A 19,278-nucleotide genomic window follows, 5' to 3' on the forward strand; every position below is an offset into this window, starting at 1 on the left:
GGCTATGCTCCCTGAAATTTCTGGCAGCTGAAAATTCAAAACACCAGGTGTGTGAGAATTAAATGTTGAAAAACTACTGCTGTAACAAACCTTCCTACCAGCATATAGTAGCATCAAAACAAACAAAAACCACAATGCTTGCGTATATCTTGCTATATTTGCACCTTCAACAAGATTGAATTTAAACATGGTACTGTATTGCCTTGAGAACCAGGTCTTGAAAAAAACACACCTCACAGACACAATTTCAAAATGCAGAAGCTTCTTTGTGCTCATTCTAATAACAGCTTTGGCAACCCTTTACTGTACTCCTCATTGAAGCAACTGCATTATGGCAAAAGAATCGGGTATTTGCCAAAATTTTCCTGAATAGTTATGCAAACAGCATAACTTTCAGAGGCAAATTTCCTCAAGTTAAGAAATCTCTGTAGACATTTATCTGCTGCATGCTGAGCCACACAACTCAGTATGCAACAGATAATATGTACAGAAAATTCTTAACATGAGGACATTCCTTCCAAAAGTTACGCCATTTGTGTTGTGCCAGCGCAAATAAGCAAGAGGATTTTGGCTGCTATGTACATACTACAACCAACATTTAGAAGACAGGTTAATTCTGTAACCATTTCCCTTATTTTATGCCCAAGGTCACACTATAATTACTATTGTGATAACAAAAGTCAGCTGAAACAAAAGAGTCATGACATTGTTTATACATTTTTATTTTCATTTACAGTTGGAAGGGTCAAAAGTATGTTTGGGCACATGTGCTAACTGGGTTGAATCTGTAATATAGAAAAGGCTATAATTTAACAGTCGCACTTCATGAACCAGAATCAATTATTACTTTAGGTTCTTAATGGTTTCTTCCAGCTTCTCTTTGTTTGCACCAGAGAATTCATGCACCTGAAAAACAAGATTTCCAAGTTTAAAGCCAGTCAGTTCAGGACTCAAATTGGAAGCAATGAAAAGTGAAAGCTTTTGGGGTCACATGTTACTACACAATCATAGCCTTGTAACTGCAGTAGTCAGAAGATGCACGCTAATTTTGACTTCAGTGGCTTGGTTTTGCTCCCATACTATTGATTCCCAACCACTCAAATTATAGTATAAATTAGTGAGAAGGCAAAAGAGTCTTAACATCTCCTAACAGTATAAGGAAGTGCAAGATATTGCCTGCAACTCCCCCACCGCAGGTTGTGCTAGCAGGTCTGGTAAGAACTGGAGTCCATCTGGAGTGTACTCATTCCTGCAGCAGTGTGTCTCCTAGGACTGACATGCATTAGGACTGAAGACAAACTACCTGATATTTCAGAAAGCAGCTTAATGTGGTCACATGTATTTACCACTGAGGACTATTAACCATGTTCCTAAATAGCTGCACATCCGCAACACAAGAGCTCAAAAGGGCTTGTTTGCACCCTGATAGAACTAAAGTGTAGTTTGGAGAGGTGATACTAGTGTGTGTATCAAGAGATGGTACCTTTTATTCAAGGACTTTTCCAAAAGGTATAGAAGACATCAGGACTTTCCCCGTCCACCTCAATATAAGCATTATGGCACCTGCACAGATGACAGGGCTAAAGAACGGGCCACTCTAGTTACTGTAAATGTAATTTATATTTAGTCACCTGAATAAGCAGGCCTATCATCAAAGCAGGTGTAGCTAATGCTTATATCTTCCTAGGTTCATCGTCCTGGGAAACTCATAGGAAGTACCACAAACACAATGGATGCAGTTAGCAAACACTGCTTTCAGAAGTCATGACTACAATATTCCCAGCTGCTGACTATATTTATTTAAGCCACTGGGTGTCCTCTGTTTACCCCACCTCAGAATCTTGCTTTGGTTACAAACTACAATGTGGATCATGGTTAAGATAGTAGCAGCTGTTTCCACAAAGTTTACCTATTCATGCCTGCAATATGTAGACTGTCACTTTCACCTGATGTGGTTAGTAAATATATATTCACACACAAACAACTTTTGAGAGCACAATGACCAGGTCACAAATCACTAGCAAAAAAAGTATGCCACACTATATGCTTGTAGGCTTGTCCAAAGCAGAAGGGGAAGAAGAAGAAAAATTAAAAGCCTGGCAAGATGGAGAACACAGATACAGCAAAGAGTGCAACTTCTTCAGCGAATCACTTACTGAGGTCATGACATTCTATATAATTCTACATGTTAATTCCCCCACCCCCATGGAACATGTTGCTGGAAATGTTTGGATCACATACTTTTTCATTATTTTTGTAGAACTGGAATGTTGGCATGCACTTCACATCACAGTGTGCAGCAACGTCCTAGGAAAGATTTAATAGGTTAGCCAGATCATTGTGGTACAGTGTACAATGAGCGTTTAAAATCAACAAGTATCTCCCCAATGTCCCTCCTAACTTCTAATGACTCTGGAAGAAGCAGCTTCATTTTCCTTATATCTTCAGTTATTTCTGCTACTTGTGGTCAGTTGCAAAACAACAGAAATTTGTCATTGCTGGGTATAACTCTGAGGACATTTAAGTATACAAAGCAGAAAGTACACAATGTTATTCTCGAAAATATTTACCGTGGAACTGGCTTATCACCTTGCCCCACGCTTGCAAGGCAACCCTAGTCAGTCATATGAAGAGTAGTCACTGCTGAATGTGCTGATATCAGGGCATCAAAAAGCAACCAACGCTGTGATAAAAACTAGACCATCACTTTCCATGTTTCCTTGAGCTGGCCAGACTGATTACACAACACCGGCTTCTTGCTTGCTCAGGAAAAAAAACTTTACAAGCAAGTTTTCAAACTGAGCAATCTTGCTTGACAAGGTATTAAACACAGTCAACTGACTTTTGTTACTCCTGGAGCACAGGCTGTACATTTAAATATGCTCAAGTGTGTTTTACCCGAATAAATTCCCCAAAGAGAAAACTTTCAGTTTAAAGCAAAAAGTCAAGTTTGAAGCTTTATACCCCAATGCAAAGATTTTAAGATCACAGATTAACTCCCATCCATCCTCTCAAAACATGGGTACACTTTTATACTTTGACTTCCACCCCAAGTAAACATTGAAGCATAATTTCACTAACCAATCTCTATGCAGTATTATTACCAGAAGTGTGGAAAAGACGTGCAGTCTTTGATAGTGCCAACACCCTGCATACTACCAGGTATTGCTTATAAAAATGCCTCCGTAAGAAGCGGGTATGATACTCTTTTCTTCTTGAAATCATAATCCAAGAGCAGATGTGTTTCCTGAAAAGCTAGCTCTACATGGACGTGAGAATAGGGAAAATTTGTAGAAGCGTTCAGCGCATGGCAGAACTGGGAGGTAGATGGATAGCACCAGTAAATGACAGCTCTAATGCAAGTCTCCACCATTTATCAGCACAGGGTAGATAACATGGGAAACATGCATTGAGTGAATGTGGCCCTTGATAGAAAAAAGTTAATCACCACAGTATAAAACTTGAGCCTATAAGAGGGGTATACTCAAGGTAGAAATACTAGAGACTGAGATGAGTGTGTTCTGGCAAAACATGGGTTTCTGCTGAAGTTTGTCAAGGCATTTTTTTCTAGCCACTGTTCAGGACCATAAACCATGGACCTCTGGAATATTAATGTGGTCTCCAACTAACATGCCCTTGGATAGTCAGAAAACACTTTGAATCATTGCAGTTTATTTGACAACCCACCATGTACTGCCTCTGGCCAAGTTTTGAAAGCCAAGTTCTAGAACTTACCTGAGCGTCATCCACGTCAACTTCAATGAACACTACATCTGGGTACTTTTCAACAAGACTCTGGTAAGAAAGGACATGAGCAAAATTAACATAATTTGCTTAATATGCTTAGCAATTGCATTTCTTGCCATGGACCTCCCTTTAACATCGAGGGCAGTTTTTGAGACATGGTGGCAACAGGTGAAGCCTAGGGGAGTGGAAACCTTGCTGGCAGGTAAAAAACACCTTTGGAGACAGTATTCCATCTCTCTTTTCTCTTGACCAGGCAAGTGCAGCAGTAACACCACGTCCCCCAGTGATGTCACCTTCTAATAATAATAATTACCGCATTTTTCCGTGTATAAAATGACACTTTCCCCTAAAATCATTGGAGGAGAAACTCAGGGTCGTTTTATACATGGAAGGGGGTGGAGGCGAAGGAGCAGCCACACTCGGCCGCCTCTCACGACTGCCCATTGACTGCTCCTCTGGCAAGGGTCAAAATTGGGGGTCGTCTTATACACTGAGGGGTCATATACATGGAAAAATATGGTACAAGTCATCAAGTTGGTTTCAGGACTTTCTAGGTACAGAATACTCAGAAGTGGTTTACCATTCCCCTCTTCTGGAAGCAGTCAGAGATTGTGCAGCTTTCCCAAGGTTATACAGGTTGGTTCTTCTGGAATGCACAGTGGGAAATCAAACTCCCAACCTCTGGGTCTGTAGTCAGGTACCCAGCTCACTGTGCTATCCGTCCAGCTGATGTGACCTTCTAAGGACTGGGGGAAGTGAGTAGGGCCCCTGTCTTCTCGAAACAGAAGGCATGGTTTGTAACACATAGGCTGATCAGCATGTGTTTTAGCCCAACCCTAGCTATATGAAATGCGACAGCCCCAATTATTACACCAGCTTACTTACATGGAAAAAAGGTTTGATCATTTTGCACGGTCCACACCATGTGGCGGAGAAATCAATGACTATGAGTTTTCCATCATTATCTGCCAGTTGTGTCCGGAATTCATCCTGTGGGGAAGAGAAACCGAATACTTCAGAGGACCAAACTAGGGGGAGAAAACTTTAAAGATGTAACCAATTCCAGGGGGACAGTCAGGTTCAGCCTGTTGCACTCCACACCAACAGTCCTATGGAACCTAAAAATAAACAAATTTCAAATGGCCTAAGCATTTGTGGATTACTGCTTGCTTCGTCTGATGCACAATAAGGTGGATCACCTGTGGAGGTGCAATCCTTGCTTGTGGAACTATTTAAAAAACATATCAAATTGGCAAAGCAAGGTTGCAAATCCCATGTGCCTCTCTATCCGTATTCAAGTGAAAATGAACTTCAGTGGAAGGGAAAAACTTAAAGTGAAACGAGAGGCAAAACCAAGTCTGCCATAAACCAGGACATTCCACCACTTTTCAGTAAGCTTCAAGAAAAGGCTCCTATGTCAGGTTTTTAATTTAAGCTTACAAGCCAGAGTGTTTCATTTGTTCATTTTCATCAACCATAAAGAGGAGCAACAGAATGGAATAACAGAGGAGGAAAGCCAGAAAACTTTGCTGTTCTTCAACCACACCTATTAATTCAACTTCACGATCCACAACTGTTGCTAGCTACACACGTCTTTGTTTTTAACTTGCCCGCACGTGGCTAACAACACTGCACTGAATAGAACCTTCATACGAGAGGGCAAGACTTACAGGCAAGGATCTGGTCCCTGTCTTTAACTGAAGAGTCCTAGGCTAGAAGCAACACAAATCAGCATTATGATCAGAGACGAGTGTTTTTTTTAGAGCTGGGAACAGCCCCTACCCTGAAACTACAGGAACCAAGAGTTGGTGAAGAACTGCAGTTTGATGCCCATAGGCTCTGGAGCAAGTCCCACTGAAATCAATGGGACCTGCCAGCAAGTTATCACAGATGCAGAAGAATGCCATCCCAAGATTAGAATGAGGCTTAAATTTACTCATGCTGTCTCTCATATATGTGTTTTAAAAATCAATTATTTTTTTTTCAAACTAGACTTTTAAAATTTAAATCAGATTTTCAAAATTTTTTTAGTCATTGTTTTTTTATCCAGCAGCGATTTACACTGTGATTCAAATCAACTTGATTTAAATCAAATCCACCCTGCACTCAATATCTCCCAATCCTAGATTTCCAAATATTTCCAGGTCAATAATTCTTGCTCATGTTGGCTGCAGTTTTTGGGAGCTTCATTTCAACAATGCATGAGGCGGCAACTTTGCGAAACACTGTTATCAGGACTGACGAGATGAGGCGATGGCAAAAGGGTTGAATAAAAACAAAAGAGCAGAAAAGCAAGGAAGAGAACGCTGCTGCCATACCCTACCGGACCTGGAACCTGCAATTTCCAGTCATTTCTTTCACTCTCAAATTCTTTATCATGCCCAGGAGCGAAACATATACAAATTCTGGTACACTCTTATGGGGAAAAACCCAAACTGGACAACATTTTTCACCTATTCCTAGCAATGCCGTACAGACATCTCATACCTGTCTCTAAATACTTGGGGAAATCATCTTATGGCAGACTATGGAGGTGGCACTTTGTATCCAAACTGCAATTTCCTCTACAAAGCAAACGGTTCTGAAGATCCAATGGCAGCTTGTTAATCAAGCCAGCACAGCCCCCCCAACCCACTTGCTTTTATCCTGAGATGCAGCTCTCAAAGCTTGACTTAAAGACTTCTAGAGTTGCATTCCCAAGGGCTATCTAACTGCATGCACTCAGCTTTTCACATCCTTCTTTGCACGTATTGAGTGTCCGTTCTTGTTACTTTATGGACAATATCCAAGGTGCTTCCCAGCAATCAGTAAGGTCTGCGTGAACTCATCTTCCTGGAAAAAAATTGTGGTTACAAGAAATCAACACATCTGATGAGTGGTGAGGCTAGCATGCCAAAGTCTTACCCACCAAGAAAGACCCTTTACTAGTTCAAATCACCCAGCAAATATCTGCAAGCAGAACCAACAAATGTGTAACGAACCATGTGTTATTTGATATTCTTGCCCTAATTCTTAGCCCTTTTCTAGTTTTGTATTTCTGCCTAGATGTCAGTGGTAAGGAAAAGGTCACTGGTCTTCAACTACAGGTGGGACCCACTACTGCAGAGGTGAGCCACTGGGTCACCTCTAGCTGTCTTGAGCTACAATTCCCATAATCTGTAACTGTTAGCAGGGAGTAATAGGAACTGCACTCCAAAACATCTAGAGCAGTGGTTCTCAACCTTGGGTCCCCAGATGTTCTTGGACTAAAACTTCCAGAAGTCTTCACTGCTAGCTGTTCTGGCCAGGATTTGTGGGAGCTGTAGTTCAAGAACATCTGGGGACCCAAGGCTGAGAAGCACTGATCTGGAAGGTAGGTAGGCAACTGCACTCTTCAATTGTGATCTGGATACTATACTATTACTAAGACGGTGGAAGTGAAATGTGCCCCTTATGCAAGGATGAACAAACTCAGATGCTCCAGATGTTGATGGATTGCAAGTCCCATCAGTCCTAGCTAGCATAAACAATAGAGAGGGATGCAGGGAGTAGCAGTCTAGCAATATCTAGAGCAGGCTTGTCCAACCTTGGCCCTCCAGATGTTCTTGGACTTCAACTCCCAGAAATCCTGGCCAGCAGAGGTGGTGCTGAAGGCTTCTGGAAGTCCAAGAACATCTGGAGGGCCAAGGTTGGACAAGCCTGATCTAGAGTGACAGTACTATGTCTGCTTGTACTTCAAGTGAGCCCCGTGTCTGGGAAGGTTGGAGATCACTGACTTGCTGGACTGCAAAGCTCACAAAGCCAACAAATACACCCTACTGGCCACGAAGCACCCAGGCATTTTCCACATAGGGGAAAAAACAACAATACTCTACTTATAAAACTTCATTGCTCTCTCCAAAATTTGTAATGTGATGAATGAAAATAATACAACCAATCCGGCCAGTTTCAACAGTGCTGTTAAGCTCCTGTCTCCTTCCGGCCAACAATACTTCGGGGGGAAAAATCCACTCCACATCCTGCTTTGGAGTCTGGACAACCCATTTCAGTTAAGTCAGCAATTTCCAGTTATTTGTTCATTTGTTTTTCCTTTCCACATTACAGTGACATTTCAGCAGAGAATGTGCTAGCCATTAAAAAAATATATATATTGACACTAAAGTTCGGGTAAAGCTTTGAGTACAATTTAAAGGATAGCTTGTGTTACTGAGTTTCTTCAAATTAAATACTTCAATTCAAGAGATTTCTGCATGTCGCATGTCTCCCTGAACTCACTGGGAGAAAAGCAAGACACCAGGGTAACTTATAAATAAACCAAACCTCATTTCTCTGAAGTGAAAAAAAGGTGGGATATATCAAATGTTCTTGCATGCTACGACAATACAATTCTTTAAGGCTATACCTCACAACAGTATAAAATATCTGTACTGGCTCAAAAGAAGAAAGAGAAGTAAAAGTTGCAGGATACAGAGTGGGAACTGAACAAAACAAGTTTAGCATTGTCAAACAGTAAGGCAAGCATGAGATAACAATCAAGTGAAAACTTTTTGAGGGAGATCAACAGGATCACGTTTCTATCACGCATGGCAGAAAACAGCACTGGAGGATTATTTGTGATCAAGAGGCAGGTAAGCAATTTTATAAGGAATCGTTACAAAGTGCTCTGTCACGGCATGACAGTACCATACAAAGCATCTATGAACAAGAAGATGAGATCCGCCAACCCCAAGAGGGACATGATCCAAGTGGCTTGCTGATGCATCACTTTTACTGACTTTGGCCATGAAATGTGTGCCCAGGCTAAACAATTTTCAGCGGCAGTATCAAGAAGTTACTCTCATTTAATTGATTGATTCATTGAGCTTCTAGACTGTCTGGGTTAGTGAAATACTACTTGGGATGGTTTACATAATTAAGCAAAACATATAAACTAAAATAATAAAATAATGCATAGATAATACCACAGACAAACAAAAACAAAAGGTGACCAAGGATTGCCCACCTGGTGGCTTAGGCAGCTGTTCATCTTAATGTATATTAGACACAACGAGACATTCTATTTCCTACTGTGCCTCCTTGACAGGGGCTGGATTCAATGATTCATAGGGTCCCTTCCAAGCTCTACAGTTCTAAGATTAATATTATTAAAATTATTTAGATTATATGCTTATTTAAGTTTTGATTTGTCAGATTATCTACCGTTTCCCCAAAAATAAGACCTAGCCTGAAAATAAGCCCTAGCATGATTTTTACTCATTTTCGAGGGCCAAAGGAAGGAAGAGGGACCCAAGTGATCCACTATCCCTGTCTTTGCAAAGACAGCCGGGGGGGGGGGGGATGCTTAGACCAAGCTGCGCTCCTCTTCCTATCCTCGCTCAGGCATAGGAAGAGGAGGAAAGGGGGACCCAAGCAATATTTGCAAAGACAGTGGGGGTGGGGGATCACTTGAGCGTCCCTTCCCTCCTCTTCCTATGCCTGGGTTGGATAAAAAGGCAAGGCGGGCCGGATGTGGCCTGTGGGCCGTAGTTTGGAGACCCCTTGCGTAGTGGGCAAAATGCTGGACTAGGACTCAGGAGGCCCAGGTTCAAATTCCAGTCATGGAAACTCACTGCGGGAGTAGAACTGTTAAAGCTACTTGTTAAATATCTCACTCACCTTGAGAGCCCTGTTAGGGTTGCTATAAGTCAGTTCTGACTTGACAACACGCATGAGAGTCAGAGAGGAGGCACTAGATGAGTAAGAAAGTCTGGGGCTGGCTCCTTATGCAAGCTGTTCTCCACCACCACCACCACCACCACCTAAATATTTTGTTGCTAGTAAATGATTCTAGAACAGGACATTTTAAGTTCCAATTCACAATGTTCTGAGGCCAGTTGTGGTTCTTTATGTATACCAATGATCTGTTTCCAGGCGTATGTCTGACTCATTTGGCAATTCAAAAATACACCAAAGAATACCGTTTGCAATTCAGTCCTTTTATATTCAAGTGGCAAAGCCATAAACCTCCAGATGCTGTTGGACTGCAACTCACCCCATCCCTCATCACTGGCTCTAATTACTACAGTTGGTGGAAGCTAGGCTGCAATGTATGGACAACTGAAGAGGCACACCTTCAGTTCCTGTCTCATATTTAGCAAAAGGCTAGAATGGGTGTACATATAGGAGACAGTCCTCAGTTCAAATCCCACCCCAGCCCCATCTGTACTTCTGGGACTCAAGAACACACCAAAAATATTCTGCAATGCATTACATGCGTATCATCAGGCTCTATGACTCAGGTCACCAAAATGAGTGATGACCAGCAGGAAACGTTTCTACAGTCAAAAAGCACCCTTTTCAATCTGGTGGCAGGCTCCAGATTGCCTTAAAACACAGTATATATGCCACAAGTTTGTAAGCTTTACTATAAACACATTGTACATTGGATGCCTAAGGATACACTGACTGAAATACAGCAGTAAGTCACAAGGACAGGAGGCTCCTTGAATTAATGGAATTACTTGATGATCCATAGGTTCTCTTCCAGCTCTGCAGTTCTAAAATTATTATATACCACTTGGCTACATTTGCACCCTTAACAGCAGCATGTTACTATATGCCCAAGCTGGAAGGAGCCTTTACAGAGTGCAAAGCTGAAGCACAACCACTTCTCATTTCCCCTTCCGGAACATTTAGAAGGAAGGATGCACCAAGATTTTTCCACATTTCAGCTGGTCCTTGAATTCACGCCATCTACAAACCACAAACTGTGGTTTAAAGGAAGCTTTGTCTAGTTTATTTAAACTACTAATGAATTTTTGGTTTGAGTTCTCAGAAGTTGACCAGAGTAGATTTTAAACCAGGGCTCCTGCCTTGGACATAGCAAGATAAAAATCAAACTAAGTTAAATTGAGTATTGTATTGATTTATTCCATGTGCTAGAAAAACACTGGTTTATTCCTTCCCCTGGTAAAACGCAAACTCTTCATTTCACTCACCTTCCTTTCTATTCATGTATACAGTAAATTACCTGCAAACCCTTCCATAATGCGAAAACTAAGGTAACATTTGTTGTTATAAACTATTTGTGGCAACCCTATGAATTGCTGACCTGCAAAAAGTCCTATTAGGTCTTGCAAGAAAAGGGTTACGGAGGGTGCATCTGTGGCTTTGATTGTTCTCAAATCCAAGACATTCACCACCTTCAACTGCAGTCAGTGAGACTGCAGAGGAAAATAAACAACGGAAGTTAGAGTAAGGCACTCCTTGGCCAAGAGAGCGCAGCTACACTTGTGCAACTGGAGGCTGCATTAGCGGAAGCTGGGCTAGTACTGAGGCAGAAGTAATATCCACCAAGCACCTCCGACCACACATTGTGCAATCGCTTGTGCTAAGGAGACACAACTGATTGCACAATTCCTTATTGCCAGGCATAACGCGTGGCACTTTTATGCCAGCGTAACTGTATGCCACAAAGTTTGTACACCCGCACAAACAGGATTTTTCCTACTGTGTATTATAGAATTTGAAGTGCATTAATTTAAAAGCTAGAAAACCTTCTCTCCCGAGCCAACTTTGCCATTAAGGTTGATTAAATTGCAGCTAGAAAGCACCCTGACATGTACCATTTTGTTGCTGGCTGAACATTATGTATCCACATAAGAATAGACTGCCTGGCTATGATGTTTCAAGAAAGAATTTATAAAATCTATATGAAACTGGCTGCATCATGGACAAATAAACAGCCTAGTTCTTAAGGACATGAATTTTGTAACAATTTCCAAGTTATACTAATGTAACTAATGCTCAGTACAAGCTTAACTGGTTCCTAAACAAGACCAATCAACAAATGCTTGTTAGAAAATATCACACAGTGGGTTCAGATCATGTTCTCCTGGAGGTAAAGTTAATTCTCAAAAGTTCCATCTGCTGATTGTCCCTAATATCAGAGCCCTTGGTTCTAAGGCACAAACTTTCTGAACTAATGCTGAAGGGTCTGATATTTTGCAATTTGCTGTTTCTAGATTTCAGTCAGAAGCCTTAAAAATAGTATTTTAGAATAAAGGCCTATTTAACAGTACAGGATTACCTCAAGCTTCAGTGTTGTGTACCTGTCGTAAAATTTCTGAGCAACACTGCAAATCCTCAGAAGAAAGCAACTTTAAGGACTGAGTTGGCAATTCCACATTCCTCAGTTCTCAAAAGTCCAAATTCTAGGGAGTTAACTAACATCTCAACAGATCACCATGGCAGCCAAATTATAAAATACAGTTATTTACAGGCTCAAGTAGTGTTCTGGACAAGTAAAAGCAGAAGTGATAGTTCCCTAAGCAAGGCATGAATTACTTGTCAAAGGCAACCCAAAAGTGTGCCACTGGCCAGTCGGATTTCCAGGCTGGCACCCTTACCCATATAAAGGCTTCTAGAAACCCCTTTAAATTGGATGGGGTTGGTAACCCTTGCTCCTCCAGGGTTCATTAGCTCCACCCAACGTGACCAACAGTAAAGGTCAATGGGATTTACAAATGAAAAGTAGATTCCCACTCCTGAGGTAAGGGCACCATATCTGAAAGGTATGGTGTTTGTGGTGTATCGAACAGACAAGAATATCTTCTGTGGTATCTGCCAAGAATTTAGCAGACAGTCATTTCCTGTCACAGCGGCTACAGAGAAGTTAGGATTTAGATACCTCTGAACAACCGTGCCCCTGCCCTCATCTGGGGCATTTCCACAATTGCAATTCCAATGGCAAGTTGCCAAGCAGCCCAATAGTGTGCAGGATCCTTTTCTGCTACAGAAGGAATGCTACACCAAATTTCAAGCAGCAGTTATCAGATGTCTCTGAAAGGGACGTTTAGCAGACTTTTGCCCACCAATTACGGGCCGTTCAAATTATGAAGCATAATTATAATTATAACCGCATTGTTGTCAGGCTGATCCATCCAATCTGTCAGTTTCAGACTGACAGCCAGTCCTAAAGAGAGAGGGTGTGTGCGTTTGTGTGTACTGTACAAGGTATAAGGTATAAACGTAAGGTATAAACGTAAAGCAGAGGTATGAAGGTATAAGGTATAAACGTAAAGCAGAGGTGGGCAAAGTCTACCACTGAGCCAAAGGTGCCCCCAAAGCTAAACCACACCACCAACCTGAAACCCCCAATAAAAAGAAATTATCCCCAAATGCAAATTGCACTCCTCAGAGACCTCTAGTAACACAAGCGACATTTTGAAAGAGAAAAAAAATCAGCATTCTTTGTGGGCAAACCCTTGAAAGCTGCTTGCACTGGTTTTATGGGATGATTATTAAAGAGATTACAAAAACCAGAGACAAGAATTTCCAAATATTCACAGGTGGCAGTGTAATTAGGTTGACAGATCATATCAGGAAGAATCCATGGAGGGTGGATTTCATCTAAATCTGATTGATTTAAATCATGATTTAAATTATTTAAAATTAGATTTTTAATTTAAGTATTTGATATATCTTTTTTTTTAAAAAATCATTAATTTTTATCCACCCTGGATCTATGAGGACAGCACTGAAGGAAAAATGAAATATTCTTAAAGACAACTCAATAGAGGTACAAAGAGTTTTTAAAGTAAATATGGCAGAGCATTGAGCGTTTAGCAGCATAATTGGTGCATATTTGCACACAAGTAACTTTACCCTGTATTGAGTCTTGTTCTGTATTAACTCTGTTTCAGGCTATAGCTTCAGAGTATTTAGCATGAAGACATGTTAGTTGGCTGGATCACTCAGTGAGTTAGGGTATCTGGTTGTGGAGCCGAAGGTTGGGAATTCAATTCTCCACTGTGCTATTCAGAACAACAAGCTTGTGTGGCCTTGGGCAAGATGCCCAGTAGCAGTATGCCTACAGAAGAAAGGAATGGTAAACCACATCTGAGAATTCTCTACCTAGAAAATCCTGAAAAGGGTCACCAAAAGTCAGCATTGGCTTAGTAGCACATGATTATTATTATTATAACACAGGGTAGCTAAATCATGGCCTGCCGGCTCTTGTTACACTACAGTTTACATCAGCTCCACTCCACGAAGCCAGTGGTGAAAGGTGCCTGGAGCTGACATACATGAAGTCACAGGTTGTTCACTCCTGATATGCTCAATGGGGGCAGTTTTTTGTGATACAGAATTTCAGGTATGGACCACCATTCTTTCTTACTGAGAACAGATCAAAATGTCACACATCTGAAGACCACAAGTTACACATCTACCTGCCTTTCTTTAACAGGATAAAGCACTTCACAGGAATGGTTTTTATTAAGAAGAAGATCCTGTTCAGGACTAAATTCCTGCTAAAATTCATTCTCTGTAGCAAAATCACATGCTATGGAAGAGTCACGCCTTTAGTACATAATCCTAGACCACTATCTGCTCAAACTGGTTTGACATTGTGACTAGAAGTGCAAACCGGGAAGTCCCCAGTTCAGATACCATCACAGTTATGAGTTCTTGGACTGATAATGGTGATGCATTCCTGCTCGCAACAGATGAGTTAATAATGCTGGCTGGATTTGAAGTGCCATCATAAGAATTCATTTTGAAGACTTAAAAAGTACATTGCCAAGTATCAGAGTCTAGTACAGGGGACAACTATGGCTGTCCCAGTATAGTGATCTCAGACGTCAATCTTCAAACTGCAGAGTTGGAAGGGACCCAATGGATCATTGAGTCCAACCCCTTTCAAGAAGATTCAGAGGGGAATTGAACTCCCAACCAAAACTACTGAGCTATCCATAAGGATGGACTAGAATTTCTATCAGCTTCAGTCCTTACCAGTGGATGATAGAAAGTGCAGTCTAACAAGGTCTGGAGGCCTCCAAGTTCTTGCCTCAGTGGTTTTCAACCCTTTGCTCTGGTCCATGTTCTGGAAGTCAGCTCCCAGAAACGCCAGCCAGCATTCTGGGAGCTAAAGCTCAAAATATCTAGAGACCCGAAGTTTAAGAATCACTGCTCTAGATGAAGACAAACAGCACTGCTACACTCTGGCTTCCCCTTGTTCTCTCTACCCCTGGCAATACTTGAAGCATCGCTACATTAGTCTGCTATTTATGTTGCAACATTTGCCAATGAGAGAGTGAAAATGTTTCTGATGCTCTCTCATGAATCACCCTCAGACACAGGAGTGGTTATGGGAAAGACTGGGAGGTGGTGAAAGTTTCAGGGGTAGGGTTTGTCAGGCATCCAGAGAAAGCTAATCACCACATGACTCCTGAATTTGGAAGCAATTGGAGAACATGAAACAGAAACATGAACAGATTCCACCACTGTAACTGGAAATGAAAGGAGAGAAAACATGCAGGGTTGTTTATTTTTGTATTATGTGTGAACGGGGCCTCAGGCAGCTAAACTTACAGGGAGTTTTTCCAATCATCACGGGTAACTAATTTTTTAAAAAAGCACATATACAGGAAAGTAATGGTAATGCCTTTGGCGGGAGGTGGATTTGATTGAATTTTTTTTAAAAAATCAGATATTTTGATGATTTAAATAAAAATGATTTTTTAAAAATTTAAATTGTGATTTAAAACAATTTTTTTTTTTTTTAAAAAAAAAAAAACCCATTAGTTTTTATCCACCCAGGGTGATATCAAGAGTGAAGAAGCGGATCAAGGAAGTTTGCTTCTAGAAGTCTGAGGCATGGGGGGAAATGATACGTGTTCTTTGCGATCAGTTTCCTGCTCCTTATCCTTAAAGTTATATCCCAGGATTCCATTAAAACAGGTACCAGAAGTTGGGGAGGAAGCTGTGTGTTCCAGAACCACGCACCACAAAGTCTAAAGCTTACATTTCCCCAACACAACTCATTAACACATCTAGTTAAAATTCAGTTCTCATGAACAGGAAACTATATCCTCATTCACATAGTTCTACAGAATTGTTGACTGTGACAGCTATCATGAGGGGGCTGGAAACATTTGCTACCAAGGCCTGTTCCAGTTTCGAAAGAGAGAATTAAGTCTGAAAGAAAGCAAAGCAATAAAAGGGCTGAGAAGAGAAATTCTCTCTAGTAACTTAAGTCTGACAAGAAAGATCACAACTTAACTTTTACCCTAACAGTAACAAACAAGGAACTATATTTTGAACAACAAGGGGGGGGGGAAAGGGAGATATATATATTTTTTTAACTTGGGGAATTAACCCAGAATGCTAATCACAAGAGATTTCGATTTCAGCAGCTATGTTAATAAAAAAGGGAATAAATGATAGAAATGCGGGAAACCCTAAATGACCACTTTGAATGTCTTTAAGGAAGTGAGAGACTCAGCTGTTCCTGGAAGGGTCACTATTGCACTGATCCTTTCTGGCTACAAATACTTCCCTTCTGCCGTCATTCTTCCCCACCTGCCGGCCTCCAGGAAGCACCAAAACCATTTGCAAGGCCAGTTGCAAGGAAATTCAGAACAGTTACGAGACCTCACTAGGTTACCGATGGACACCACGTGGGGCTACCGTTGCTTCAAAGCGGGCTAGCAAATATGAACCCGTCACACCAGATCTCCAGCCATTTTAAGGCCGCCGTCCTAAACCGATGTAACTGCGGATTAAATGCCCCTGGATTCAATCCTGTTTACTTCTGGGCGACCGGCTCCACAAAGGGCCGCAGTGCAAGGCTGCCTTCTGTGCTGGCCGGCAGTCAACACCACGGAACCAGGGACCGTCACTCACTCGGCGGGCACGGGATCCGACTTTTTAATGCGGGCCACGAAGGAGGAGCTGCCCTTTGAACGGGAACGCGAACCGAAAAGTGGCCGGCCTTCGGCGATGAGGAATCGGACCCCGGCGAGCTCCGGCCGCTCAGCCAGCAAGCCCCCAGCCGCCGGTGCCCAGTCTAAACGAGCGAGGAGGAGGAGCGGGAGCCCCAGCGGAGGGTGCAAAAACTCGAGCCGGGGCTGCGAGTCGCCCCGGCTGTTTCCCCAGCAGGCAAGCAGAGCGAGCCCGAGAGAGAAAGAGCGACGAGGAAGAGGGACGCGCAGGAGGGAGGGAGGGAGGACAATCCCCGGGCTCCGAGCTTGGGGAAGCCGCAGAGCAAGCTCCCCCTCCTCCTCCGGCGCAAGGGAGGGGAGAGCTCGCCCCAAAGGGAGATGCTGCTGCTGCTGCTACAAGAGGAGGCGACCTGAAGGCCGGCTTGCAAGGGCGGCCCAGGGAGCCCCCGTGGGACTGGGAGGGGGGGTCGTGGGGGAAAGCAGGGCGGCGCCGCCACGGGGGCGGTGGGGGGCGAATCGCCCTTTCTACATTCCCCCCCCCAGCCCCATGCCTGGGTCCCGTCTCCGCCTTGGCCCCGAAATGCCCCACTGGAAACGGCCCTGGCAGCGCTCCCGAGTCCAAGGCGCGGACGGTCCGGCTGCTCCGCGAGAAGCAGCCCGGGCACCCCCCCCCCCGCCCTCCTTGCAGCCCCGCTGCCAGCAGCCGGAGCCTCCCCGTAAGCGGCGGCGGCGGCGGCTCCTCCGGGCGTGCAGGGCGGCTGCTGCTCCTGCTGCTCCGCTCCACGCTCGAGCTTCCCCCCAACAGAGGTCCTTCCTCGCTCCCCTTTCCCCATCAAAGGCCTTCCCGGAGGAAGCCGGCCTGCTTAACGGTCGAGCGGGCGGGCAAAGGAGAGCTCTCTCTCCCTCTTACCATGCTTCCCACGGTCTTCACCATCTTGGCCGCCTCGGGTTGCTTTTCGGGCGTCTCTCTCGATCCCGGGTCAGGCTCCGGCTCCGCGATGGCTGCTGTCGGGCTCTCATTGGCACCGCCTTCCTGCATCGCTTTATGTATTGCAAGCGCCAACCCCGGAGAGTGCACTGCGCAGGCGCGGCGCGCCCGGGTCCCGGGAGCGCGCTCTCTCTCTCTCTCTCTCCCTCCCTCCCTCCCTTTCGGGCTCGAAAGCCTCTGCGGAGGCTGATGGGCGGGGCCGGCCCGAGAGGCGCTTCTGGAGCAGGAAGCGCGCGCGAGGGACGAGGCGGAGCCGGGGGAGCGCGCGAGGGCGGCGGCCCTTTGGGTCCCGTTTGCTGGGCGCCCGGGGAGAGGTTCCGCCTCGCCCGGCCAGCTCCGCTCCGCTTTTCCGCGGCGATCTGTGAAGCCCGCAGCCTTCCAAGTTCTTTTGCTGGGAATGGGAGGGACTGTAATAAATTTGGAGGGGTGTGTGTATGTGTGGATTCAAGGATCACAGGGTGCGCGGCTGCTCCTGAGCATGCCTATGTCGACCTGACGTGGACGACCCCGAGGCTTCAGTTGTCGCCCGTGGGCGGGGGATCGTTGCCGTGTTCCATCGTCGTTACATTCTGTAAAGTCGCCCTCTGGCATCGGGTGGCCCAGGGCGTCCTCCAAAACGTCCCGTCCCCGCAGCAGCCCTGCTCGGCTCTTGTCAACTCAAGCCTGTGGCTTCCTTCAGGGAGTCCAGCCATCTCGTGTTTACTCAGAGGTAATTCCACACTCTTTTCAGTGGAGCTTTCTCACTCGGAAAAAGGGCGTTCTGACGTCGGTTCCCTCCTCCCCCCCCCAGCCCGCCCTCCAGTTTTATGTGGGAAGCTGACACCTTTGGTAAACATTGGATTTTCGTGCGGAACTTCTGATCTCCCCCTTCGCCCAAGCCTGTGTTCCACTGACCTGGAAGCGAGTGACATCGTGGAAATCAATAGGGCACGTTTCCAAGAGAGTGATCGATTTTTTTTCCCCTCCTCGGAAGAGCTTTTAAAAGTTTCCTAATAGTCAGGAGTAGTTAGAAATTCAACAGCTGCCAATTTCAGTACTGAAATTGGTCAGTTTCTGCCTCTTGAAGACAAAGCGCCAGGACGAAAACAGCACCAGCAACCTTATAGGCAAGTGTGTTTATGCAGAAGCTGTAATTTTCTTGGCCTGTTCAAGATAATTTCATTTCAGTTAGTTTTGCTGCCCAATCCTACATGTGCCTACTCGGGAGTAAATCACATTTACTTTTGGTGTGGCCTATTTATAGATTTACTCTTTAACATCTGGCCCTGCTGATAGACTCTAAAGATGAAATCAGTGCAGAAAATTCAGTTTTTTAAAATACCAGATTTAGCCAGATTGAGATTCTGGTCAGCCATGTTGATTGGGGTGGTGCCATGGGAACAGTTTGGAGAAATAATGCAATATTTTTCTGTCAACAACAGAAGAGTCATGAGGCATCTTAAAAGCCAGGGTCAGAGCCCCCTCCCCCTATTCTTGCCCTTCCTCTGATGAATCCCAAGGATTTAACCAGTCTCATTAGGGGCACAAGCTAGTTAGGGCACAGCACTCAACTTTGATCGTTTTCAATACCAGGTTGTTGTTGATAAAGAAATACATGGTGCACAGGTAGCTTGTGATGGGGGGGGGGGAGTCCAATTTTAGGACTAACCTGTCCTGCAGTCTGTCCATTAGCCATCCAAAATAGCTCAGCAGTTTAGGCATCTGGCGGTGTAGCCAGATGTTAAGAGTTCAATTCCCCACTGTACCTCCTTGTTGGGCTGGATTCAGTGCTCATAGGGTCCCTTCCAGCTCTGGAGTTCGATGATTATTCTAAGATTATAGTGTGAACAATGTTCAAAGAGGGCAAGCAAAACCACACAA

General features: G+C 44.0%; 1 protein-coding gene across 1 annotated transcript; it reads right to left on the reverse strand.

The window, feature by feature from the left end:
* Nucleotides 1-706: 706 nt before the first annotated feature.
* Nucleotides 707-17,550, reverse strand: LOC110077729 (thioredoxin). The gene is made up of 5 exons (XM_020791100.3): nucleotides 17,341-17,550; nucleotides 4,633-4,737; nucleotides 3,736-3,795; nucleotides 2,242-2,307; nucleotides 707-906 (listed from the first exon to the last, which is right to left on the reverse strand). The coding sequence occupies exons 1-5, from the start codon at nucleotides 17,467-17,469 to the stop codon at nucleotides 844-846; spliced, it is 423 nt and encodes a 140-aa protein (XP_020646759.2). The 5' UTR covers nucleotides 17,470-17,550; the 3' UTR covers nucleotides 707-843.
* Between the last annotated feature and the right edge of the window lie 1,728 nt (nucleotides 17,551-19,278).

This window comes from Pogona vitticeps, chromosome 2 (assembly GCF_051106095.1).
Source record: "Pogona vitticeps strain Pit_001003342236 chromosome 2, PviZW2.1, whole genome shotgun sequence".
NCBI lineage: Eukaryota > Metazoa > Chordata > Lepidosauria > Squamata > Agamidae > Pogona > Pogona vitticeps.

What these genes read in the sequence shown, in the direction of transcription:
- LOC110077729 (XM_020791100.3), bottom strand. Translation starts at nt 17,469, where the DNA reads ATGCAGGAAGGCGGTGCCAATGAGAGCCCGACAGCAGCCATCGCGGAG. An exon ending in TGAAGACCGTGGGAAGCATG is followed by an intron (nt 4,738 to 17,340) that starts GTAAGAGGGAGA and finishes TCTTCCCCACAG; the next exon opens with GATGAATTCCGGACACAACT. An exon ending in TCTACAAAAATAATGAAAAA is followed by an intron (nt 907 to 2,241) that starts GTATGTGATCCA and finishes CTTGTTTTTCAG; the next exon opens with GTGCATGAATTCTCTGGTGC.